Here is a 27,518-nt window from a genome sequence, read left to right as displayed (position 1 = left end):
TTGGGGCATCCGAGCCAGACTCTACTAGTAGCGACCGCAAGTACCACTCAAATACTTTCCCCTCTCATAAGTGTTAGCAAGCTCTGGGCAGGGGTCATTAGTCTTGGGATTCAGCCACCCCATGGTCCATGGTCAGCAGTGAGCAACCGTGCGTACGCAGCACAGCCATTGAAAGCTCTCCCCTGCCCACAGCAAGCCCTGAATCACTTCCTGATTTACCTCTCATAGCTTGTTTAAGTATGAGTAAACCAGGTTAATGCAGTCCTCAGAGCACATGGTATCTACTATGTCCTGCATATGGGAACATTTTCCTCAGAGTCAGAGAAAATACCAGTGAACCTTGCTGAAAACCTCAGCAGAGTGACCAGGAAGACTGGTTTCCTTCTCTGCCTCTGGAGGAGCAGGGCTGTGATAGAAATGGAAAACCTCACTAGTGCTGGGTAGTGATTGCTAAGACAGACAAGCTGCTGCTTCTCTGCAGCAGCATTTGGCTGGAAATCATAAAGCCTCTACTGAAGACATTCATTTATATCACTTGAAATGAGCCAGATTATGTGAATGAATAGATCTGAGGACTATGTCCATTTAGAAGGGAGAAAAAAGTCTGCCGAAATGAAGTTGGCTAAGAAGCATTTACAGTAATAGAAACCATAATTTTTAAAATAGTGCTGGTCTTTTTATGCTGTATTTTTTCCCAAAATGCACAAAGATCCACTGAAAAACATGTCAACTTACTAATTTTCTTTAAAAAAAAAAAAAATTAAATTTTGTGACTGCACCACGGAATATCTTTTAAGTAAATGTACTCATTTTCTCTATTAGGAGCAAAGTTACCCTCAGAGGTACATTAGAATAACTCAAAAGCAGCCAAATGTCACTTTACCCTATCAAAGAATAAGAACAACTTTTGTTGAGAGACGCTATGCTAGGCTTCATCTCAGAACAGATAATGACAGATGAGTCAAAGGCACTGTGTAAGTGGAAATGCTGACAGATAGTTAGCAGGAGACATAAAGACAGTATTTCTGTGCTGTCAGGTGTATCAAGCACATGGTGCAGAATATCCTTCTTGTTCTGTCTCGCACTGTGGCTGTGTCCGTTCAGAAGTGTCAGTGCTTCAGAGGGATATTTGCACTCAAACTAATTCCTGAGTGAGCACAGGGCTGCAGCAGATTTTGGCAGAGGAAGGATATAGGCAAATATGCAGAAAGTCACAACAAAGTGTTTTGCAAATTATTTAATAATAAAGATGGTGATTTTTAGGACTAAAACTATACCAACCTCACCCCAAAGCACAGAAATTATTAAGTGGACTTCACACTATATGGTAGATTCTGATCAGTAACCTGAAGCAAAAGAAAGTTAAATGATAAGCCAAGTCTTTGCAGATAGCTGGCCCAGTAATGCTAGTAATAGATCTTGTGTAAGAATTTCTGCATTCCCTGGCTTAAAAGCAATCCCTTAATAGCTGATTTTTCTAGAGGGAAAAAGTGATACAGTTATGAACAACTTCAGGCAACCAGCCGATCTGAGTTCTCCTATGGAAGCCCTTATCTTTCCTTACTATTAATCAATGTTCTACATCCTGCCAGGATGCTCTAGATTGCTTAAAATACTGTATAGTAGATGGGGAGATATGCTTCTTAACTGAGCTGAATCCTAGTTCCACTAAAGTGGACACACTCATAAAAAAACCGCCAGTTTTGTAATTACTCAAATGTACTATAGCAACACAACAGCAATGAAGAGCTCTGGTGTTCTCAAAGACAGGTGCTTGTTGTTTTTTTCAAAAAAGAACTACCCTATGCACAAGATAGTTGCCATTGCCAGAGGATCACGGAGTCATAGGTTAGGGTTGGAAGGGACCTCAAAGATCATCGAGTTCCAACCCCCCGGCCAGGGGCAGGGACATCTCCCACTAGACCAGGTTGCTCAAAGCAACTCAAATCCAGCCTGTCCTTGAACACCTCCAAAGATGGGGCATCCACAACTTCCCTGGGTAACCTGTTCCAGTGCCTCATCACTCTCACAGTGAAAAACTTCCTCTTAATATCAAATATAATTCTACCCTCTTTCAGCTTAAAACCATTACCCTGTTGCTACACCCCCTGATGAAGCGATCCCCCCCATTTTTTCTGCAGGTCCCCTTGAAGTACTGGAAGGCTGCTCTAAGGTCTCCCTGGAGCCTTCTCTTCTCAAGGCCAAACAACCCCAACCCTCTCAGCCTGTCCTCGTACAGGAGGTGCTCCAGCCCCCCGACCATCTTTGTGGCCGTCCTCTGGACTCATTCTAACAGGTCTGTGTCCTTCTTGTGCTGAGGACTCCAGAGCTGGATGCAGGACTCCAGGTGTGGTCTCATGAGAGCAGAGTAGAAGGGCAGAATCACCTCTCGTGACCTGCTGGTCATGCTTCTTTTGATACAGCCCAGGACCTGGTTGGCTTTATGGGCCGGAAGTGCAAATTGCCGGCTCACGTTGAGCTTCTCATCTACTAGCACCTCCAAGTCCTTATCTTCAGGGCTCCTCTGAAGCCATTCTCCACTCAGCCTGTATGTGTGCTTAGGTTTGCCTTGATCCATGTGCTTGACCTTGTACCTGGCCTTGTTGAACTTCATGAGGTTTGCACAGGCCCATCTCTCAAGCCTGCCCAGATCTGTCTGGATGGCACCCCTTCCCTCCAGTGTGTCGACTGGCATCACACAGATTGGTGTCATCAGCAAAGTTGCTGAGGGTGCACTCAATCCCATTGTCTACGTTTCCCACAAAGATGTTAAACAACACTGGTCCTGGTACTGACTCCTGCGGAATGCCACTCATCACTGGTCTTCACTTGGACATTGAGCCATTGACCACAACTCTTTGGGTGTGACCATCCAGCCAGTTCCTTAGCCACTGAGTGGTCCTTCTGTCAAATCCATGTCTCTCCAATTTAAAGACAAGGATGTCGTGCAGGGAATTGTCAAAGGCTTTGCACAAGTCCAGGTAGATGACGTCAGTTGCTCTTCCCTTATCCACCAATGCTGTAGCATTGTAGTGTAGAAGGCCACTACATTTGTCAGGCATGATATTCCCTTGGTGAAGCTGTGTTGGCTGTCACCAGTCACCTCATTTTCCATGTGCTTCAGCAGAATCTCCTGGAGGATCTGCTCCATGATCTTGCTGGGCACAGAGGTGAGACTGACTGGTCTGTAGTTCCCCCAGTCTTCCTTCTTTCCTTTCTTAAAATGGGGGTTACATTGCCCCTTTTCTAGTCAGTAGGAACTTTCCTGGCCTGCCACAACTTCTCAAATATGATGGGTAGTGGCTTAGCAACTATGTCTGCCAGTTCCCTCAGGACGCACAGATGCATCTCATCTGGTCCCATGGACTTGTGCACCTTCAGGTTTCTTAGATGGTCTCGCAGCTGATCTTCTCCTACAGTGGGCAGTTCCTCATTCTCCCAGTTCCTGCTTCCGCCTTCAGTGATTTGGGCAGTGTGGCTCAAGCCCTTTTTAGTGAAGACTGAGACAAAAAAGTCATTGAGTACCTCAGCCTTCTCCACATCCTGGGTAACAAGGTTTCCCGTTTCCTACTTGAGAGGGCCCAGATTTTCCCTAGTCTTCCTTTTATCCCCATGGATGTATGCAAATATGGCTAGACATGTGCCTAGAACATTCTCACAAGTATACTGTTTCAATAATTAGTATATAAAGAGTTCATACAATTGCATATAACTTTTAAGGACTTTTCTTCTAAAATGCAGTCTCAATTGTCTATAATTAAAGCATTCTGCTTTAGAGAACTGTATCACTTTATCATTCACTTTTTAAAATTAGTTGATCTTGGTTCTTATTTCTTAATACTGCAAAATGGAGATCTATATCCCACATTAAGTGGCAAACTCTTAGGTTGTGAGTCCGTATGGGAAGACTTCTATCCCTCCCCTGCCTCCCTGGCCCCAATCCTTTGCAGAGTTTTGCTAAAGGTCGGAGTTTGGCTTGTTAAAAGAAAATAATGTCAAAGTTTATCATTCCTGTAGTGGGCAACCTGTTACTGCTGTCAGTCACTGGGCAATTTTGGAATATTAGGAGCTGCAGAGCATAGTAATTATGCATAGCTTTATATATAGGACAAATGGACATCAAGTCTGACAGTTGTTGAGTGGCGGCACTATCTTTTTTAAATTCTTTGTCTGCTATGCTGATCATGGTTTGGTGACAATTCTGAGTGCTATTATAATAGAAATTTAAAGCCTAATTCTGCCTTTTGCCTGCTGTTACTCCTGCTTTCAAGCTCTTTAATTTACATTTTAAAACACGTGTAAGTTTGACTCACAATATATGACCCCAGGAAAGCAACCAACTGTAACATAAAATGTCAATCTACTTTTCTTTATGTATCCCAGCACAGGCTTGAAGTTTCTCCTTAGACTCTATTTTACATTCACAGCTCCATTCCTTGCTTTTCAGAGCCAGCAGGGAACAGAGTGCTGCAGAGCCGACAAGTAATGAGAAGCTTTGATAATGAAGAGTTTGAGGCTGGGAGCAGTAATCACACCTCCCTGGCTTCTCTGAGAGATTCCCTCTCCTCCTTTGGACATCTCCATCTCTGGAACTCTACAGATATATTCCTGATCTTATACGTCTTTCAACTGGAAGCAACATTATGTGGATCTCAGTTTGTGCTAGGGGAAAAAAAAAAAAATCCAGTAATCATGATGTGTTTTCCAGCTACCTTCCCCAAATCCAAAAGAGTTTTTTTAGGTCTTGCTCAGGACTAGTAGAGTTCAGATACCTGGTAGTTTGTTTGGGTTTAACATAAGAAACACTGAAAAATTCCTAATGCAATTTTAACATTACATTTAAGAAAACGCTATTTATAGCTGTGAGCTGAATTGTTGCATGTGGGAAGGAAATAACAGCCATCTAGAAAGGTTGCAGTGACCATACAATAAAAAGACAATAACTTTAAACTTGCTGCTAAAAAATGCATTTTTTCCTCCACATTTGCTCAACTATCTTAATTTCCTATTTTCTCTGCTTCAGCAATGCTTTCGGTACAAAGCAATAATAAAGGTTATGCTATTGACCCTGTGATTCCTGTGATATTTAAATGTGGTTTGAGATTCCTGAGGACACAGAGCTTTCCCTGTCACACATGTTCTGTCAGTGCTGGGGGAGATACTTCCATTCACTCTAAGACTAGCTATTAATTGTAGCTGGTTTGCTTTTCTTTCCTGGTAATAAACTAAACACTGCTGGGACTTCAAACAACTTCCAAGCAGGGGCCACAAAGCAAAAAAGTGTTCAGATTAATCTAACCAGTTCAGCTAATACAAGACTAATGGATACCTATGTGAGTGAGTGCCAACATCTCCCTCAGACTTTACATCCACCACCTGTGGAAGACTTGGTCATGTGTGCATTGCTGGATTGTCTTTTCCAAAAAATACATGTGCTTTTCCAGAAGTCTTAAAGCTTAATTCTGCATTTTGCCTGCTGTTACTCCTGCTTTAGAGCTCTAAAAATCAGCTGCCTACTTAGAATCATAGAATCACTTAGGTTGGAAAAGACCCTTAAGATCTTTGAGTCCAACTGTAAGCCTAACACCGCCAAGTCCGCCACTAAACCATGTCCTGAAGCGCCACAACTACATGTCTTTTAAATACCTCCAGGGATGGTCACTCAACCACCTTCCCGGACAGCATGTTCCAGTGTGTGATAATAATTTCAGTGAAGAAATTTTTCCTAATATTCAATCTAAACCTCACCTGGCGCAACTTGAGGCCATTTCCTCTTGTCCTATCACTTGTTACTTGGCAGAAGAGACCAACACCCATCTCACTACACCATCCTTTCAGGCAGCTGTAGAGAGCAATAAGGTCTACCCTCAGCCTCCTTTTCTCCAGGCTAAACAACCCCAATTCCCTCAGCTGCTCCTCACAGGACTTGTTCTCTAGATCCTTCAGCAGCTCTTCTTTGGATGTGCTCCAGCAGCTCAACGTCTTTCTTGCAGTGAGGAGCCCAGAACTGAACACAGTATTTCAGGTGTGCTCTCACCAGTGCCGAGTACAAAGTGACAACTTCTCCCCTAGTCCTGCTGGCCACACTATTTCTCATACAAGCCAGGGTGCTCTTGGCCTTCTTGGCCTCCTAGGCACACTGCTGGCTCACACTCCTACAGCTGGCTGTCAACCAACGCCCCCAGGTAATTTTCTGCTGGGCAGCTTTACAGCCACTCATCCCCAAGCCTATAGCGTTGCAGGGGGTTGTTGTGACCCCAGCACAGGACCCAGCACTTAGCCTTGTTGAATCTTATACAACTGGCCTCAGCCCATTGATCCAACCTGTCCTGATCCCTCTGTAGAGCCTTTCTACCCTCAAGCAGATCAACACTCTTCCCCAACATCGTGCTATCTGCAAACTTACTGAGCGTGCACTTGGTCCCTCATCCATATCATTGATAAAGATATTAAACAGAACTGACCCCAATACTGTGTGCTGGAGCTGGATTTAACTGAGTTCACCACAACTCTTTGGGCCCAGCCATCCAGCCAGTTTTTTTACACCCATCCAAGCTATGAGCAGACAGTGTTTCCAGGAGAATGCTGCGGGAAATGCTGTCAAAGTCTTTGCTAAAGACTAGGTAAATAACATCCACAGCCTTTCCCTCATCCACTAAGTGGGTCATTTTGGAGAGGGTCCAGAGGAGGGCCACGAAGACGATCAGGGGGCTGGAGCACCTCCCCTATGAGGACAGGCTGAGGGAGTTAGGCTTGTTCAGCCTGGGGAAGAGAAGGCTGCGGGGTGACCTCATTGCAGCCTTTCAATACCTGAAGGGAATCTACACCCAGGAGGGGAGTAAACTCTTTGAAAGGGCCGACAATAGCAGGACTAGGGGAAATGGATACAAGTTGAAGGAGGGAAGATTTAGGTTGGATGTTAGGGGGAAGTTCTTTACTAGGAGAGTGGTTAGGCCCTGGAACAGGCTGCCCAGGGAGGTTGTGGATGCCCCGTCCTTGGAGGTGTTCAAGGCCAGGTTGGACGGGGCCCTGGGCAACCTGATCTAGTAAATGTGTATGTTTGGTGGCCCTGCCAGGCAGGGGGGTTGGAACTACATGATCCTTGAGGTCCCTTCCAACCCGGGTCATTCTATGATTCTATGATTCTATGATTCTATGTTGTCATAGGAGATCAGGTTAGATCATGCAGGACCCACGTTTCATAAACCCACAATGACTGGGCCTGATCAGCTTGTTGTCCTGTATATGTTGTGTGATGTCATAGAATCATAGAATCATAGAATCATAGAATGGTTTGGGTTGGAAAGGACCTTAAAGATCATCTAGTTCCAACCCCCCTGCCAAGGGCAGGGACACCTTCCACTAGACCAGGTTGCTCAAAGCATCATCCAGCCTGGCCTTGAACACCTCCAGGGATGGGGCATCCACAACTTCCCTGGGCAACCTGTTCCAGTGTCTCACCACCCTCACAGTGAAAAATTTCTTCCTAATATCTAACCTAAAGCTGCCCTCTTCCAGTTTAAACCCATTAACCCTCATCCTCTCACTGCATGCCCTTGTAAAAAGTCCCTCCCCATTTTTCCTGTAGGCCCCCTTGCAGTACTGTAAGGGTGCTCTAAGGTCTCACCAGAATCTTCTCCAGGCTAAACAACCCCAACTCTCTCAGCCTGTCCTCATAGGGGAGGTGCTCCAGCCCTCTGATCATCTTCGTGGCCCTCCCCTGGACCTGCTCCAACATCTTGATGTCCTTCCTGCATTGGAAGGACAAATGCAGATGTCTGTCTGGGGGGCCCAGATCTGGAGGCAGTACTCCAAGTGGGGTCTCATGAGAGCAGAGTAGAAGGGCAGAATCACCTCCCTCGATGTGCTCCCTTGATGCAGCTCAGGATCTGGTTGCCCGCCTTGGTGGTGAGTGCACAATGGTGGCTCAGTCACTCAAGATGATCTGCTCCATAACCTTCCCCAGCACTGAGGTCAGACTGACAGGCCTGAGCTCCATGGCTCCTCCTTCCAGCCCTACTTGCAGGTGGGCATCACATTTGCTAACCTCCAGTCAACTGGGGCCTCCCGGTTAGGCAGGACTGCTGACAAATGATTGACAGTGGTTTGGTGAGCACTTCTACCAGCTCCCTCAGTACTGTTGGGTGGATCCCATCCAGCTTCATATACTTGTGTGTGTCTTAGGTGGTGTAGCAGGTTGCTAACCATTCCCCCTTGGATTATGGGGGCTTCATTGTGCTTCCTGTCTTGCAGCTCTAGGGGTTGGGCACCCTAAGAACAATTTGTCTTACTATTACAGGCTGAGGCAAAGACGGCATTGAGTACATCAGCCTTTTCCTCATCCTTTGTCACTATGTTTCCACTGCATCCAATAAAGGATGGAGATTCTCCTTAGCTCTCCTTTTTTTGTGAATGTATTTATATTATTTTACAGCAGTAGCCAAATTAAGTTCCAGATTATCTTTGGCCCTTGTCATTTTCCCCTTGCATAACCTCATGACATCTTTGTAGTCCTCCTGAGTTCCCTGCTCCTTCTTCCAAAGGTCACAAACTCATTTTTTTTTCCTGAGTTTCAGCCAAAGTTCTCTGTTCAGGTAGGCTGGTCTTCTTCCCTGCCAGCTCATCTTTTGGCACATAGGGGTGGCCTGCCCCCGTGCCTTGAAGATTTCCTTCTTGAAGAATGTGCAGCCTTCCTGGACTCCATTGCCCTTCAGGACTGCATCCCAAGCAACTCTGACAACCAGGCCCCTAAAAAGGCCGAAGTCTGCCCTCTGGAAGTCCAAGGTAGCAGTACTGCTAAACACCCTCCTGATTTCTACAAGAATTGAAAACTTTATAATTTCTTGATCACTGTGCACAAGATGGCCTCCAGCCATCACATCACCCACAAGTCCTTCTCTGTTTGCAAACAACAGGTCCAGTGGGGCACCTTCCCTCATTGGCTCACTCACCAGTGTCAGGAAGTTGACACTGTAAGTTGTCTTGCACACACTGCAGGAATGTCTTTAGACTGCTTCCTCTCTGCTGTATTGTATTTCCAGCAGACATCTGGTAAATTGAGGTCCCCCATTAGAGCAAGGGCTAGCAATTGTGAGATTTCTCCCAGCTGCTTACAGAATATTTAATCTGCTTCTTCATTCCTGTTGCATCGTCTATAATAGGCTCCCACCATGATATCTGCCTTGTTGGCCTTTACCCTGATTCTTACCATTAAACGCTTAACCCTAACTTCTTAAGTTTATAGCCATCCATTACAGCACTCCAGTCATGTGAGTCATCCCACCATGTTTCCATGATGACAACTATATCATAGTTTTTCTGCTGCACAATGGCTTCCAGCTCCTCCTGTTTGCTGCTGTGTGTGCTGGTGTAGATACACTTCAGTTGAACTATTGATCCTGACAGCATTTTTGAGGCAGAAGCCCAATTCCTGTGTGACTGTTCTCAGGCATTCTGTGGTTTCTAACACATGAACAACTCTTACATTTTTGCTGATGCATGGATCTCCATCCCCTGCATCCACTGAGATGGCTAGGGTGCTGTACGCATTAGTACAGGGACATTTCAACTGTGCTCTAGTGTACTCAGCACACTGCTGAGCAGATCAGAGGACCTTGCTAGAACACTGTCCTTCAAGCACTGGCATGCTGCCACCAGGTTTTTCTCTAGTAAGCCTGTTTTTATCCCTTTTCCCCTTCAAACCAAGTTTAAAGCTCTTTCAATGAGCCCTGCTAACTCCTGCACAAAGATCCTTTTCCCCTTTTGAGACAGGTGCACCCCACATGTTGCTAGCAGGCCTGGTATTATGTAGACCGACTCATGATCAAAAAAACCCAAACTTCTGCCAGTGACACTAGTCTCAAAGCCAGTTATTGATCTGCTGGGTCTTTCTGTTTCTTCCCTCATCATTCCCTGCATCTGGAAGGGACACTGCTTGTGCTCCTGATCCCTTAACCAGTTGTCCCAAGGCCTTGAAGTCCCTTTTGATTGCCCTTCGACTTCTTATTGCAACTTCATCACTGCCTACATGAAAAACCTTGTTCAGTAAGGTTCTGGTTTGTGTATCTCACATTTGGAAATGGTATGTTATATGGTTGTTTCTTGACAAATGTAATTCCCACAACCTTAAAAACTTGTAGCTTAATGTCTGGACTCCAGATGCCAGATTCTTCTGATGATGTTATCATTACACCAGTGGTTTAGAGAGTGACACTACTAAGCTGGAGCCTTTTTCAAGGACTAATGGATTTGGACAGAAAATCAGGCTTAAAGGGTTTCCCTGCACGGTGTAGAGCTGCAGAAATAGCTCTGTCTCATGGCTTGGCAATGAAGCTACAGGCCTGCTGAGCAGAGCAGAGAGACATGGCAACTAGGAGTATTCCTGGTGAGGAAACACTGCTTTCAAGCCAACACAGCCCTGAGAGAGCAAGAGACAGAATTCACATGTGACATAGCTGGCATTTGCCCACATTTGTCAACAAGTTGAAGAAGAAACTTATAAAAGCATTCTAAGTTGTCTGCCTGAAAATATCAGCTTAATCTTTCATGCACAAAAAATCATTAGTCTAGCTTGCATAGGATAGTCTTCCTCACTCCTAGAAAGACCAATACAACTTCATGTGTTTGGTGTCAGATTGCCAGCTACACAAAACTGGGATATTACCACAGCCAAATTCAAAGCCTATGTTTCAGTTGCTCTGTGCACCGTGGGTGTGAGCGTTAGGGGTGGGTAGGAGTTGATACTGGTTGCTAATGGCACGTGAAAATATCAGTTAGCATCTGTAAGACTGGAAGGTCTTTTGACAGATGAACAGCTTTGATTGGTTGACACACCCATTCACAAGTGCTTGATTTTCTCAAAGGTCTTATGCCAGCTCCCGACAATATAATTTTAAAGTTATTGAAAATATGCAGCAGGGTGTTTATGAACAGTTTATTTGTCTTCTCTGAAATGTACACATTGTTGTGAAGATTTTCTTGCTGGTTTCTGCATTTGTGCCTGGCTACTGGTCACCTTACAGCAAATTATATCTGGCCAATCTAGCTCTCCTATCTAGGAGCACAGAAAGGCTCATCTCTTTCTCACTCCCAGACTGGTAATGCTCTGCTCACAACAAGAATAATCACCAGTTTTATTAAATACTGTAATTAAGCAATTATATTAAAAGGCCATAAAATCAGTTCTCTCCACTGGTCAGTCTCTAGTGGACGCAGCAGATACTTTGGCTAACCTAAAGGGATGCGCCATGACTCTGGTAATCTGTTACTCCCTGGCAAATGAGATGACTTGGCTTCTGCAGGAAAAACAAAACAAAACAAAACAAAAGGCAGAAAGAAAACAGGTCCCCTCTACTGGGCCTGGGAATGGCCTGAAAATGAAAAAAGGTGGCTAGAGTTTTTATTTCCTTTTATCTTTCAGTAGCATTTTACTTCACTTCTTGTATTGAAGTGTTATTGTTTACACTTTAGAGCCAGGAAGAGTGAAGGAAGTTCTCTATGAATCTCTCTGCAAATTAATAGTATTCCTTCTCTGCAAACGGCCTGTTTCCCCAGAGTCAGAATTTGACAGTATTTGGAACTTCACTTACAGGTAAAAGATGTTCAGATGATCTGATCATTGTACTTAAAAATGCAGTTTCGTCTGTATCTTTCAACCTAGAGACAAGTCAGCATTAATGCAGCATTCCCTTTTTGTGAATGCAGTTCCATGCTCTGTTGTTGACCAAACAACTGACAGAATAGGGAGCCTTTGCATACCAATCTGCCACAGCAAAAACAGATCAACAATTGTGATATATTTACAGAAACAGATGTTCTCTAGTATTTTTCCATATAATCAGTTAATCAACTGCTTTCATTATAAAAAACCCCTCTGATTTTGAAGTGAAATTGAGTATAATGTATCTCTTTATCCAGTGACAAATTATACGTACAACTGACTGACCAGAGAATATTCCCAAATGAGTATTCAAGTCTTTCTTTTAGAAACTACCAGGTAATAGTTCCTGAGGAACAATACAGGCTGGCTGACAACAAAAAAGCAATTAAAAAATTACCAAGAAATAATTCTTGCCCATTCCTGAGTTAATTCTATTGACATGCACTTAATGAATGTTATTTACTTCTCAGAGAATCAAACAAATAACAGGCACTGCTTTAGTAAATCACTAGCTGGCTCAAGTGTTTTTCATGAATCAATCTTTCTTTTGATGAATATAAGACAGAAAAAAATTGCAATCTTGCAACCAGTAGTGACATCTGTGAGCTCCTTCTGTGTGTTCTGCAATGGCAAAACACTGCCAGGGACTATAGCAAGGGAGAGGGTTGCCATGCAGCCTAGCAAAACAGCCCCCTGAAAAGGCATGCTGACCCACTTTCAACTACCAACTCTTGCTGGCCCTTTGTTGAGTGGGAGGTTCTTCCAAGTTTTTGTTGTTTCCACCCTTTCAGTTCTCATTTCTAAAGGAGCAAGCCTGTCTCTCTCTTTCTCCTTGCTTTTTTCTTTCTTCCCCAGTATGCATGGAAAAAAGGCAGATTGTTTCTTGTGACTGTCATTACTTTAGTTAATTAAAAAAAACCACAACAAACTTCCACCCCTTCCTTTGTTAAGAACATGCTGTGCAAGAAATATGGATCTTGCATTCACAAAACTATGGTACAATTCCTTAAGGAACACAGTCTGATCAGAGCAATTAATCTATGAAAAACCATGCTTTAATTGTTACTTTTGGCAACAGTGAAGGATAATAGTGTAATGTTATACTAAATATTGCCACGTGCAATAGTAAAAAACCTGTTTCAGTCTTGCGAACAGCGGTGTGCAAACCCCTTTTTGAATTCAGGTTTCAATGTTGTGATTTAATCTAAATCTTTTGCTTCTCCTTCTTCCAAAACCAACAGAGGTTTAAAGAGAGAGCTGCATTTTTATTGGAACCATTTGCTGAGCCTAAGTTGCCAAAATAATGTAGTTAAAACTAGTGCTTTTATTTGGGTTAAAGTTGATTCCTGAGCTCCACAGAGGTTGAGCACTTAGTTTGTCTTCCTCTTTTTTAATTCCACCATGAAATCTACAGCAGAGCTCTGCCAGCTTGAATTGTATTTCCTGAATCCCAGTCCACCAGTTGAGCTTATCTATGTTTGTGATTTTACACAAGTGGAGGAGAAACCTCTTTTCAGCCCTCTTTCTCACGATTTTCCTGCTACAATGCACAGAAAAACATGTGGCTCCAAGGATTCAGAATAAGCAGGCTCCAGTGGTGCAACAGTGCAAGTCCTGCTGCCAATGCTGCTACTGCTCGTGTGTTAGTGTGACCTCTTCTTTGATAATGAGTGACAGCTGCTGTGAAATGCCTCACAGGGTGTTTGCCTCTCTTGGGCAACACGTGGAAAAACATAAAAATATAGAATTTGGAAGTGAGTTACAGAAAAAAAATGCTCTGCTTTATGCTACTTGAAAAGCACTGTTTGAATTTCAGAGAGCTCCAACATAATGAGAGTACAAGTCACAATCTCCTGCCAAAACTTTTTAAATCCTGAGAAATGTTCCACAGTAACTAATACTGTAATGGTATTGCAATTAATGAAGTATCTATTTTTCACCATGTATGTGTTTTTGTGTGTGGGCATGCGCTTGTAAATGGGGCAGAACCAGGCTCTTGAATGTCAGTACCTTTACATGATGAGGGGGTTCGAGTCAAATACCCATTTCTGTATCTACCCTCTGAGCCTGGTTTGGATCCAAAAATGAAAGGTTTTTTTGGTTTGGTTTCTATTGCATTGCAGCAGAAATGTCATAGGTCAAAATGATATATTAAAGATGCTCTATAGTAGCAGTGCCTTGATCTCAAATAGATTAAAGCTAGGCTTCAGTTTTAAAGTGAAAGGAGGGTAAAGATTTGATGGTTCTGGTATATTACATTCTTCTTTCAGGAGATCTTAGCACAAACCAGTTCATATCTCATCTTAAAAGATGTACTGCGATCTTGGGTGGACTTCCCATGAAAAGGGAATCAGAAATAAGCCATTCTGGGTTTTTTTTCAGATGCAATCCAAACTTAAAGCAGTAAGAATTTAGTGAACAGGAATCAGAAGGCAATCTGTGTTGAAATATGACATTGTATGGATTCAAGGTCCAATTTTAACCCATCCTAAAAATATATATCTGATTTAACGGCACAAATCTTTACCTCTACTTGCATTAGAAAAGACAAGAGAAAGATAAAAAGATGTAGCTTTAATACAAAATTACAAGACTGTACAAAATTTTAGAAACCTACAGGACAGCTGCCTGGATAGTAGGAATTCTGTCCCATTAAAAGTCCTCATAGCTTTGTTGACAGAAATCTTAAATATAAATAATGTAGGGTACACCACACAAACCAGAAATTTGAAAATACTGTTTTGTCATTATAAATCAAAATTCTTAGCAATTCTGAATGAAAACACGGTCTGAATCCAGAAACTGCTGTTATCTTCAACTCTAGACTATTTAATCACAACACTGATACACAAGGAAAAATTAAAAAACCAGCAATATACTTATTTTTCTGCCAGCAGTGCACGAAATAGGAGTGAACGGGACTAAGAACCGGCCAATGCATTTTGTAGCTGCTGGTTTTGGGTTTACTTATTTTAAGAGGTTTTCCTTATAAAAGAGAAGATAGGCACCTTCAGTTTGAGCCTGAAAGGTCTCAAAACTATGCACAACATAGGGTCAAACAAACTACTTGAGATTATTTCTTCATCAAAAACATCAAGTAAGGCATTTCCTCTGATGGCAAAGAAGAAAGGAAGCTCTCACCCTTATAACCAGCCGCATTGGTTTTCCAGTCGTTAGCATTCAGATGTCCTGCGCGTGAAGTCCTGACAATAATATGCTGTATGTCTCTCCAGGTCAGAAATGGACTATAAAAAAGTGAAAGACAAAAGCCACAGATCAGACATATTTTACCAGAATGTAGGGATACCAGGTCCTGTAAGCTAAAAAATATTCAAACCAAAACAACCCTCATTTCTTTTCTCTGCTTTCCTTTGCTCCACTCAAAAGGATGTGTTCTAATTTTACAGAATTACTACAAGAAATTATGTATACATCTGGGAGGTTTGCATTAAGCTGACTATAATGACATATGATAATATTCTATTATATAAAACTTAAGGGTAGATGAAGGAATATGTTTCACACAGAGGTAATTTGTATGACCATCAACTACTCTATGTTATGTGCGTTGACCAGTGCAAAGTAAAAAAAGGCAAAATGTTGGCTTGCTGAAAAATTCTACTAAATCTTACTAACTTCATGCTCAAGCTGTCAAATTCCTTTGGACTTTCAGCTCCCGTTGAAGCTATTTCAAGTGCTCCTGCTGCTATTAATTTGTCTATTACCCTCGGTCTTGGAATTCACTGAGGTTCTATGTGTTGTCTTCAGTGAGACCTAGCAGCCAGCACTGAATCTGAATAGTTACAAAGCAAGTGCCTGATTGCAGAGATGTGTATTCCTTTAAGGGATCCCTAATAATCTGTCCACTGGGAAGGTGAAACAAAATGCCCCTGCATCCTCACTATGACATTAATACGCATTTATCTTGGACAACTAGAGAAAATCTTTGGGGAGTATTGTTTTCTCATTTCTCTTAGATCCATCCTAAGGAGAATTTCTTTCTTAGAAGACAGTCTAACGGTGCATGGCTATCATTGGGGTAATTTTTCATTCTCCTTCCAATTTCTGATTTTTTCTGTCATCTGTAAGAAGATGAAGAATATTTCATTTCAAAATGCAGTTCAGTAGAGGGAATTATAAACTGAGCCCTTATTCCACTCATTGCAAAACTCCACTCAGTTGTAATGATGAAGATGGACCACTGTGAAGTTTATCAGACCCAGCATTGGCTGTCTACACTGTCCAGGACTAGGTAGTCATTGAAAGCCTGGGAAATCTTGGTTCAGTTCCTTAACACATGCTCTTTTGTCTCTCAGACCTAGAAGTCACTTGGGCTGGCAGACAAGTCACTTATTCGCAGCACTTATCTTTTCACTTGGGTCTGCTTCCACTTGCAGGTAGAAACTACAGCAAGGCAACAGCTACAAGAGTGTGGGGAAGGTCAACCCATGGGTGATTGTGAATGGGCTACTCTCTGGGGTGAGTGCGACATTGTCATCACATGGAGCAACTCTACACTCTTAAACTGACTGATAGTCAAGTTACGAGAAATTTCAATGAGAAATTTCCTTGGAAAGCAGACACAGGATAACAACAAACATGGAGAAATATCTTGTGGAAGACACAGAAAAATCTCAATCATCTGTCTGTTTGATGTACACAAATGAACGTTGTGTGGATTGGCATCCTGCACACATTGTTTCACATGTTCCAGAATTTGTCAAAATAATATATTTTTGGAAATACTTGAGTAATCAGCACTTTATGGTACTTAAATATGGAAGTAGAATCCTGCTTATCCTGTGAGCTGAAATCAATATATTAGGAAGCAATCAGTGAATATATCTGCTAATCTATTAAAAAAATGAGCACCTTCTTTCTCCTTCAAGATGCATCAGTTCAGGTTTTCAGGGGACGAATTCCAGCTTCCACAAGCTGCTGCTTTAGGAGAAGGCAGTAAGGATGCAAAAGGTATTGCCAACCTGCAGTAAATTCGTTTATAGAAAAACTTGCTCCTACCCCATCCTCTGTGTGCATGTAGACATATACTCATGGGTAATAACCAATTTAAGTTCACCTGCATTGGTGGAATTATTGAAAATGAAACCAGTTTCAGAATCATGGTCCATAATTTCACACAGGAGAGAAAAACTTGGGACATATAGGACATTCACTCACGTAGCCATTTAATTTCTCTGTGTTTTTGTCTGCAAGATAGAAAGGTATTTCCATGTTTGAATTATTCCATTATTTTTAAGGACAGCTGGTGTCTTCTGTCCCTGAGCATTTATTAAAGCACTAATATGCCCATAGATACATTCTTTTTCTTCAAGTGGAATTTCTCACACTAGACAACTGTGTTGGACTAGAATGAGTAATTGTTTATCCACCTGAGCTGGTAAAAATGACTGAAAAAAAGTTAAAAAAAGTAATGGAATGTAAGGAGCACAAAGGGTTTGTAAGACAGGATATGCTTGGACAGTCACGTAACATACTTCAAGAAAAAAAACTCAATATGATTTTATACTGGCTCAGGAATTTCACTGGGAGCCTGTGTAAAGTCTTAGAAAAACATGTTTCAGGCCTTCAGGAAGACCTCCGGGAATCCCAAGAGCTGCATTCTTTATAATCTGGAATCTAAACAATCTGTTATTCTATAAAGAAAGCTGTCCATACTACAGGTGAAAAATAAGGCACTAAAACACTCTCAACTTCCAAAGCAGAGGTTCAAGATAAGGCACAGTCAAATGATTATTTAAAGAGGAACGATGGATCTAATAGTGGATCTAACTATGCCTAGATAAAGGATCTAAAGATATAGTCGTCTTCACTTGATAATTCTAACCTCTCACAAATTGCACTTACTTGCTCAGTCAGCAAATGAGATTATGTCTCAGAATCTTGAAAACTGTGCCATTCACTGTTGTATCTACCAGCCTTATCTAATCATAAAAAATAATGCAAGAATTTCTGGGGCAGAAAACCTTGATCAAAGGTCTGATTTCCAGGACATGACATGGTATATAGTTAAATCAATCTGTCTCCTATGCAACCTCCAAATCTGCTTGCTTACTGTTTTATTCATGAGATTTTTATGTTTTCTTCTCAAGTAATGGAAGTTTGGGTATTTTTATATCTAAGAGATATAACAGCATAAGAACAATATTCAAAACAATTTCTGTAGCCTATTATAGGACCTTCAGTATAGTAAGAACTGAGCTATTGACAAATTGAATTTTTCTCTCTACAATAGACACCTAATTTTTAAAAAATAGGCTTGCGATTGTTTGACCATATTTTTTTTTTCAGAAACTTTAACAAAAAAAAGGAAAAAAAGAAGAAAGAAACTGGAGTGATATCAAAATAGCAGATAATTTGGAGAAAGAAGAGGGATTTTTTTGTTTTGGGTTTTTTAAAAGAAGATAGTGTAGCAGCCAATTTTAAAACATCTGGAAAAATCAGAGAATTGGTCAAATATTTGTAAAACATGTCAAAATTGAATCCTAAATGAGTAAACAGTTGTTTGCTAGCCATGTGGGCCCCAGATCCAGACAAGATGTCATTGAGATGTTAATTGTTTTACCACTTGATTAATCTCAGAAGAATTAATGGCTAAACATCTTGAAATGAACAAATGCATTAACAAGAACAGTACTAACTCTGCTTGATAATGGATTGATTTCAAAATATGGGCAGTTTCCTTCCAGAAAAGTTTTTTTCAATGTCTCATCTGAAATTGCCTTGGGATTACAAATAGCAGACAATACTCAAAATCAAACCAGAATAAGCAGAAGTGAGAACAATGACATACAAAAGTGCTTGTAGAGCAGCCAAAAAATAATGAATGTTGTGTCCTTAACCAATAGTTATACTCTACGGTAGCCCTCTTCCTTCAGACTTCTCAAAAAGTTTACGCAACAAGGTAAATGAGAAAAAGTGAAATGGGACAAATTTATTAAATTATATTACATTAATATTAATTTAAGATTTAACTATCTTTAAACAGGCTGCTTAGAAACAGTAGGCCATAATTTTTGGCCATATCTGATTTCTTCATTCCACAAGTAGTCTCCCAAGTCACAACTGGGCTAATCCTGGAAGCAGTAAAGAATTCAAGCTCTATCCTTTTATATAACGATACTGTGACAAAAATAACTGCTCGGAATAAAAAACTGGTGCAAGACAGAAAATTAGGAAAAAATATCACTCATTGTAACAAACAAATAGGGTCTGTTTTTTTTTAGCAAAATGTTATGGTTAGCAACATGAATAATGAGTGCTACATTATCTTCATAACCAGCAATTTGAATGTGACAAAGGTCTGAAAAAAATATTTCTTGCCAAAATAGCAGAGTCTGATGAGAGTTGCTGGAGGAATACAATAAACTTTTCTCCAAAGAATGAAGGAAAAAACACAATATCACAGGGTGCATTAAGAAGAGGACCCTGATTCAGTTTGGAAGTATCAAATAACCTTTGGAAATCCTGGCTATGAGAGAACAGATATGGATAATTATTGCTATAAAAAGGAGTCTCCATGCCCTAGACATCTTGTAGAGCAGCAGGAGATAATTTTCATTGCTAATTTCTGCATAATGCCACCCGTAAGGGCTTTACGATAAATTTATAAACAAAACATGAGAAATAGTTGCCTGGTTTATTCACACATTCCCGTCACTTACAGATCAGCCAAATTGTCCCATGAGATCTACAACCCTACTACCTGTCCTGATGACTCCAATATATAGCTCCATGGACAGGAATATTAGCTATGTTAATGGGACACATTTTTCTTTCCCAGGTTGCATAAAGAGTCAGAGTGAAGATGCCTGCTGCAGCACAGAATTTTTAGAGGGATAAGATATGAAGATAGCCTCTAATTGTTGTGCTTATCCCGTGCTTAGGTGTCTAAGCGGTCTACACCATAATAATTTAATTACTGAAAATAAGAAGACACAAAAGTGGATGCCAGTGTTTAACAATCCAGTCATGCATACGCATGGACATACAAAACACATGTTTTTAACATGTCTGTGACACCATTATAGGTTGTAATTGTCACACATGCTGCACATAATACTATTAACTTCTTGATAGAAAAGTAAAGAATATTATGTGCTTGCTGATCAGCATGTAGCTCTTCTCTGTAAACTTAAGTTTCTGCTCTAGTGGTCTTTTAATTTTCTTACTTGATAAGCTACTGTTCATTCAAGCAGTGTATCAAACAAAACCATTTCGTTACTTCAGAGTTAGCTCTCAGTTCCTTCTTTGCTCACACTTCTTTTCCAGGTTCCAGATTGCTTCTCAGAAATTTGCCATTTCTCCTGCTAATTTCTGATTTGTATTTTATCGAGTGAGGTCCCTTTGAAAGAAACCCAAACCTGTCTAAAGATGACAATCCCTTAAAAAAATTAATGGCAACTGAAAATACTGTAAGTCAAAGGTCAGTAATTATCAGTGTTAATGGCACATGCAATAGACCTCTGCCTAAAGAGATGTACAGTTAATGAAATTTTGGGAAAATATCTTTATAGCATCAAAATTGTTCTCAGTAGCGTTTTACACTAATTGTCACATTCCTCCTCTTTTTCCATTAATAGCTTAATTTAGGTACTGGACATAAAAAGAGCAGGGGTACACATCTGAAAACATATTCTGGACTAAAAGTCATTAAGAACATAATTTAAACCAATTACATTCTGAAGTGTTCTGATACTCGTCAAGTTTCACTGTGGAAAGGCACACTGGATCTGTTCATTTCAACAGTCACTACCTTCAGTACATCACTCATATTTTAAACATATTGATCGTAAATGTCTCAAATTGACAAATTCTACAATATCAGAATCTTCCATTCAAAGCTATAGCTTTTTGAACATCTTTTCAAGGTAATAGCATTTGCTTGTACAACATAACCTTCCTCAGTTTATGTCTGGCTCTACTTTATGTAATTCAGTTTATATTTGTGCAGCATCTCCACAGCTTTTACAATGCATCCTAGTTTCTTCATGAGTTAGTGTTTGAAGGTTGGCTACAACCATCTTTTGGGTTATCTCCATATTGTTTTTTAGGATAGAATATAGACAAGTTGTGCTATGACGTGACAGATATATTCCTTTAGATGAACAGCAGTAGAAGCAGTGATACGTCCACCAGCCATGCTGTTCTGGTGTACCTGTGTCAAATCTGCAGTCCACACAGTGGTGGCAGACCCAGAGCCTACAGAATATCATGTTTTTCCCAGAGACAGAAAATCCTAAGTGCCAAAAACAAAACAATCAGTGGCCCAACCGCAGGTTGATAATGATGACCTTCTGAGGAGAAGTCCCTTGAGAGGGAGGTACTTGAACCACATCCCTTATTGTACCTTCTCCAGAGGAAGAATGAAATGGGACCACCTAAAAGACAGTGTGCACAGTCCGCTGAGGGACAGCAGCACGGAAGAAATAGCAACAAAAACCTTAGGTCAGCTGCCAGTTTTAGAACCAGTTGTGACTGTGCATGAGGAGAAGTCTTACATTACCTTAGGTTGATGCAGGCAGTTGTGGTTAGTGTGGTACCCAGGCTATTGATTTGACCTATCTGCCAAGTGCAGTGATACTGATCACTTTTAATATAGTTGAGCTACAACACTGAGGCATAAGGAAACCAAAAGAAAGACTGCACAAAGACTGCAATCCAGCAAATCTGCTCCTTCCACCTTCCTCGTTTTCCTCGCACTGCAAGAACACAAGTGGCTTCCTGCTCTTAAGGTGAACAGCCAGCAGCACCCCTAAGAGCAACTTCAGAGACAACCCTAACCAGTCTCTAAAAGCTGAGGCTGAGGAACACCTGGAGAACCAAGAAACTACAGGGAGGAGAGCTGCCAAACTCTTAAAACTCTCATCTGAGCACATGCCAACTGAGATTTTTGAAAAGCTTATGAAAGTAAAAAGCATTGCCCTGGCACCAGCACAATGGCGATCCACTTGTTCTATTTCTAGCTGCTGCTCCAAAGTACAGACACAGTAAAAACTCAATGAAAAGGTTAAAAATGATCACAGTCAAACTTTTTTTTTTTTTTTCTTAAACTAGACTGAGTTTAAGAAATGTCTGGATGGAATTTTCTTAAAACCTTTTTAAAGCAAGTTACATGGAAAATTTCAGACTGAACGATTATTCTTTGGCAAAGTTACACGTAACTGAAAGCAGGACCTTAAAATGGGAAGAAACACTGGACAACTTGAATTCAGGAAAATACTTCCAAGTCAATCTCAAGATAATAACTGAAATTGCGTAAGTGGTGCAGGTTGTTAAAGCTCAAGAGAAATACAAGTTCTGAATTAGACACATATATGTTTATGTTTTTCAAATATTTAACCATTAAGAACATTATTTTAAAACCACTCCACAAATTAAAAGATTCACAAGAAGATTTCTCACTAACACACTCTAGTGTCCCCTTTTATAACAGGCAGTCAATCAATGGAGGAAAGACCTAGCTAAAGCTGATGGACTCAGATGATAACCTCTCCTCTTACACTGGAAGCCTAGGTATGGAGGTCACTTGACAGCACTTCCACAGTTCGCCTGAACTGTCTCATCACCTTCAGCCTCTGACCATATTTATGAACAACCGAACTCCTCATAATTTTGATGACACAAAAATATGTTCTCTACGAGAAAAACTGCCCCTTGCCAGACAGGCGATAGGGGAGGTATTGCAAGTATCTGTTTTCAGAAATCCAAAGTATCTTCCTCTGACACTCTTGCCCTGTGCAATGCGGACTCCATTTTCCTTTCACCTCAGTGATTACACTCAGTTATACTGCTTTTTAGAAGGATGCAGTGCATTGTCACTGTTCTGAATAGATTGCCAGTATCACAATTCACTGAAATTCTCTAGGTCTTCACAGCACTATGTTGTTCTAGCCTTGGTTTCATGTAACCAAAGACAAATGAAGTATGCAGCTCACGTGAAGAGAATCATGGAGGAAAACAGACTCTCTCCAAAGCTATACCACTGACTATAGCACACTGCAGAAATACAGCAGATTAATACTTCAATTTCAGGTGCAACTTCTTACCAGTGTAACTGCAGTTTATATACCATGGCTTTGAAAACATGCATTGGCTTACAGATAGTGGAGCATGCAGCTCACTTGGGGATGTAATAATGTATTCTTCCACCAGCAATATAAGATTTTTTAAAAATTTGGCTTCTCCAAAGGAATGACAGAATGGGTAGGGTTGGAAAGGACCTTAAATATTATCAAGTTCCAACCCCCCTGCCATGGGCAGGGACACCTTCCACCAGACCAGGCTGCTCAAAGCCTCATCCAGCCTGGCCTTGAACACCTCCAGGGATGGGGCATCCACAGATTTTCTGGGCAACCTGTTCCAGTGTCTAACCAACCTCACAGGAAAAAAAATTCTTCCTAATATCTAATCTAAATCTGCCCTCTTTCAGCTTATACCCATTACCCTTGTCCTCTCACTACACTCCCTGATAAAGAGTGCCTCCCCATCTCTCCTGTAGGCCCCCTTCAGGTACTGGAAGGCTGCTATTGGGTCTCCTTGAAGCCTTCTCTTCTCCAAGCTGGACAACCCCAACTCTCCCAGCCTGTCCTCATACAGGAGGTGCTTCAGCCCTCTGACCATCTTTGTGGCTCTCCTCTAGACTTATTCCAACAGTTGGGGGGCCCCAGAGCTGGATGGAATACTCCAGGTGGGGTCTCACAAGAGCAGAGTAGAGGGGGAGAATCACCTCCTTCGACCTGCTGCTAATGCTTCTTTTGATGTAGCCCAGGATACGTTTGGCTTTCTGGGCTGCATATCTACAGTTCTGGGACCCTCGGGGGCTCCAAACAAGCAGTCTGAAACTCAGTTACACTTCTTTGGTTTCTGAAGGAAAACATCCACTTGATACTCAAATACTGGACTGAAAATGCAATTCAGAAAAAAGATACGTTCACGTTATTTGAAACTGAGGTAGTAAGCAGATCACTATCCCAAAACAATTTGTTGCCAGGATTTCAGGAGCAGATCCCAGTTGGAAAAACCAGCTCAATGTAGTGTTCAAATCAGTAGGCAGGCAAGAGGTCATATACTGGCCCATGGCTTCCTCAAAAAAGCATAATTAAAGATGAAAACATAATTCTGCTGCTATGAATTACATACAATTTGAAATTACTATTGTTTGCAAATCTTTTACTCCCTTCAAAGGAGCTGGCTGCTCACAGAGGAAACTGGTTTTCTTCAGAATTTAATAGAATCAATCTCCTAGCACTTAGAAACATTTGATTTCAAGCAGTGTTTGGGGTAGAGCATTCCACGTTAGACCTGCAAATTCTATCCAGCACAGCATAAAGTAATGCAAAAGGTTTTGATTTACTTGATAAATCTCCAGTATTTCTGCTGCTCCATAAAGCACAATAAAGATATATATTAGACACAAAGAACAAAATCCTGCAGCTGAGAAAATGCTTGTAAGACAGAAACTTTTCTGAGCTGAATGTAAAAGGACTTTGGAGCTACAATATCCATGTTGTTTACAGCCAAGGAACCTAAACGATTAGAAAAAAACAGACCTGTGTCAGCATGTAGAAGTTGAGAATTTCTATTTTTCTACTACATTAATTTCTGTTCATGGTTGCCTAACACTGTCCCAAAACCCTCCTCAATGTTCAAGAACTGTCACCGCTACAAGGAGCCCCGATGAAAGCAAGAGGCAACCTACAGTAGCCTGCAGAGTACAGCAGATCTGGGCAGCACTGTGAGGGTACCGTGAGACATTGTGAGGATCCCGTATGGCACTTAGTGGAAACTACCTACGCTCAACACCATTTCAAGTAATTTCAACAGTGAGTAGTCTGTTGTCATTTCCACAGTGTCAGCTTTCCTGCACGTGAAATACGCATGTGAATCTTTCCTGCCCTCGGAAGTGTACTGTAAATTACTACAACAAAGTTTCCAAAGCACTTTGAGATCCCTGGATAAAGGTGCTGGATGAGTGAGAAAGATCTTTTCATATGCTTAATTTTTTTTTTCCAGAGTATAACTCAGATCTTACTTTGCTTCCAGTGCCAGTGCAATGATGCCTGCAGCCATAGGTGCAGAGGCTGAGGTTCCAGTATGGCTGTCTGTGCAACGCTGCCTCAGGTCTGTGGTGATCTGGAAGAAATTGAATGTGTGAAATTTAGAACACAGCTTCAGAAATCAGAACAGGTTTCATTTGCTTGAATGAGTCACCTGTACATGAAGGGTATTTCCTTCTTTCATTGCAAGAAAAGGCAAAAAATAAGGTGTCTGAATACATGACGTTACATGTTCTGAGCTTGAAGTCACTTGTTAACTTGGAGAAGTGTTTTCTGTATCGCACTGAAAACAAGCTAGTCTCCATTTTTTTCATGGCATGATCAACAAAAAGACTTGTAAATTAGAAAAACACGCAGAGAGTTTTAAAAATGCACGGTTAGAACTCTGCTCTTCTATTTGCACTTAAAGAGCACTTTCCATCTAAGAATCTCAAAGTGCTTTACAAACAGGAATGACTGAAATCTTACAGTGCTCCCTATATACAGGCTGGTTATACCCATTTTAGAGACTGTAAGAGAGTTACAGAGGGGTTAATTAGTCTGTCTGAAGTCACACTGGAAGTATGTGAAAGAATAGAATACAGTTGGGCTCATGCTAAGTACCGTGTTTAATCCTTCCTTCATGCCTTATGCAATAATTCACATGGAATTAAGCAACAATTCATTGGAAAATCCTGATGTAATTACAAATTTGTCCTAGACATCACCAGCCAATTTATCATTTGCAGCTTTAAATTGTTCTGTATTGGTTAATTATATGCTGCCACAATTTTTTATATGCAATCTAAGTGGATGTATAAACTACAATGTGCAATACCAACTAGATGTACAGACTTCTACTTAATGTTAGGACGTTCCTATCTCATAATGAATTTTATTCAGATTCTTTCTGTACGATATTACTATCACATACAAAAATGTGTTTATTCTAAAGTCTGCTTCTTTCAGGCAACGTTAATCTAAAGTGATTCTAATCTATGCTCTTCTTTCCAAAGAAGAGGTTCGTGGCAGAAGCAAGGTAGTAGAGACAAGAATTCACTACCATGCAACAGAAGCTCAAGAAAAACCCATGCGGACTTGAGAACATTTTCTATCAGACAGCAGGCCACAGCACAGAAGCCTCCATGACAGTAGCAGAGTGAATGACCTGTGACATCAAAGCTTACTCTCAGCATTTCAGCTTATTCCTGAGATTCAGTCACTTGTAGATACCTGCCTGAGGGGCAGGGGAGAAGTTGCTTACACAGCTTCTTACATAAGTATACAGAATTATTCCGTTCCATTACTCCATTTCACCTAATTCACTAGTAGCATACTTCATTTGCAACATGAATATGCACAAAGATGGGAGAAGAGGATCAGAGGATTGAAAAATCACAGAAAGCACAGGGCATGTAAAAATGGCTGTCTAGCTTTGAAACTGGAAGATATTCAAAATACGATCTGAAAAAACAGACACATCCCATCTGGGCAGAATACAAGCAACTGCATGTAGGAGGTATAGTTTTCACACATTTCTATTAGCCATATTCAGTAGTATACATATTACACAATTTGCATAAGGCTGCTGAAAGTTTTTACGACATGTAAGCATATGCAAGCTAACATAAAAGACTTCTAATAGAGAATGAGCTAGCAGCATCCAGGAAACGATTGTTGAAAGCAAGTACTGAGCAAATGAAACAAAATGGAAGCTTCTAGAAGTTGAAAAAGATGGATTAAGGCATTTATAATGTCATATACTTAAATTAGTGAACTTACCAAGGGCCAGATTCAAGAATAATGAAGTCTAGAAAGAACCTTTTTTTCGCTATTATTTAATGCACACCTTGTTAAACAATTTCTTTTACCTGTCGTCAGCTAAAAGTTGAACCTCATAAACAAAATGTTCATATAATTTATTTATTTGTTGCTTTCCCTCCTATTAACTGTGTATTAATTTAGACAATGAAAATTAATGGTGTTGGAAAAACTATGCATGCTAATTCCATAAATGCCCTGACAATATTAAGAGATGAAACTGCAGCAGGAACAGCCCTAACACTACGCTGCCTGTATGCACAAATGCAAGTAGTGATTTTTCACGACGACATGCACACAAACAGAGACATATGAGATTCAGGTATCCCATTTGGAAAAACACTGGTCAGTGCTGTGGCGAGGAGTGGAAGGCAGGCCAGGAAAAAGAGAGGGCAGAAAAAAGGGACTAATACATACTCTTTTGTAGCCTGGTGCATTGTCCCCTGGAAAAAAAGTGGTGCAGCAGGCACCTTCCTCAGGGGAACGACGACATGCACACAAACAGAGACATATGAGATTCAGGTATCCCATTTGGAAAAACACTGGTCAGTGCTGTGGCGAGGAGTGGAAGGCAGGCCAGGAAAAAGAGAGGGCAGAAAAAAGGGACTAATACATACTCTTTTGTAGCCTGGTGCATTGTCCCCTGGAAAAAAAGTGGTGCAGCAGGCACCTTCCTCAGGGGACCGAAGGGCAGTAAAGCCTACAGGAGCTCAGGCAGGCAGAAGCATCCTCAGAACTTTTCCTTAAGAAACAGCCTCTCTCAATACAGTGAAAAGTACACTGCATTGTGCTATCTGTGTTTCTCATCCTCTGGGAGAACACACTTCCATAGCGTTTTTATTGTCCTGTAGCTACAGATATGAAGCACAATAAACCATGACATCTCTTTATTCGGCAACGTTGTCTCCCACGTTCTAAGTGGATGTTGTGGCAGCAGTTTGAACTAAGGACCCTTATCTCTCTCTTTCACTCAGTAAATATTT

The 27,518-nt window shown here is 41.1% G+C and overlaps 1 protein-coding gene across 1 annotated transcript in view; it reads right to left on the bottom strand.

Moving 5' to 3' along the window:
* The window catches only part of LOC104468920 (proprotein convertase subtilisin/kexin type 5-like), a gene marked incomplete at its 5' end in the record, with an annotated part of 89,688 nt that overhangs the window by 36,452 nt on the left and 25,718 nt on the right, over positions 1 to 27,518 (bottom strand). The window contains 2 exon segments of the mRNA XM_010083210.1: positions 14,801 to 14,904; positions 24,711 to 24,811. Coding sequence (XP_010081512.1) covers positions 14,801 to 14,904; positions 24,711 to 24,811 — 205 coding nt within the window.

This window comes from Pterocles gutturalis, unplaced genomic scaffold, assembly GCF_000699245.1.
Source record: "Pterocles gutturalis isolate BGI_N339 unplaced genomic scaffold, ASM69924v1 scaffold16505, whole genome shotgun sequence".
Lineage (NCBI taxonomy): Eukaryota > Metazoa > Chordata > Aves > Pterocliformes > Pteroclidae > Pterocles > Pterocles gutturalis.
Note: the sequence above shows the minus strand (reverse complement) of the source record. Positions and strands in the feature narration are given on the sequence as shown.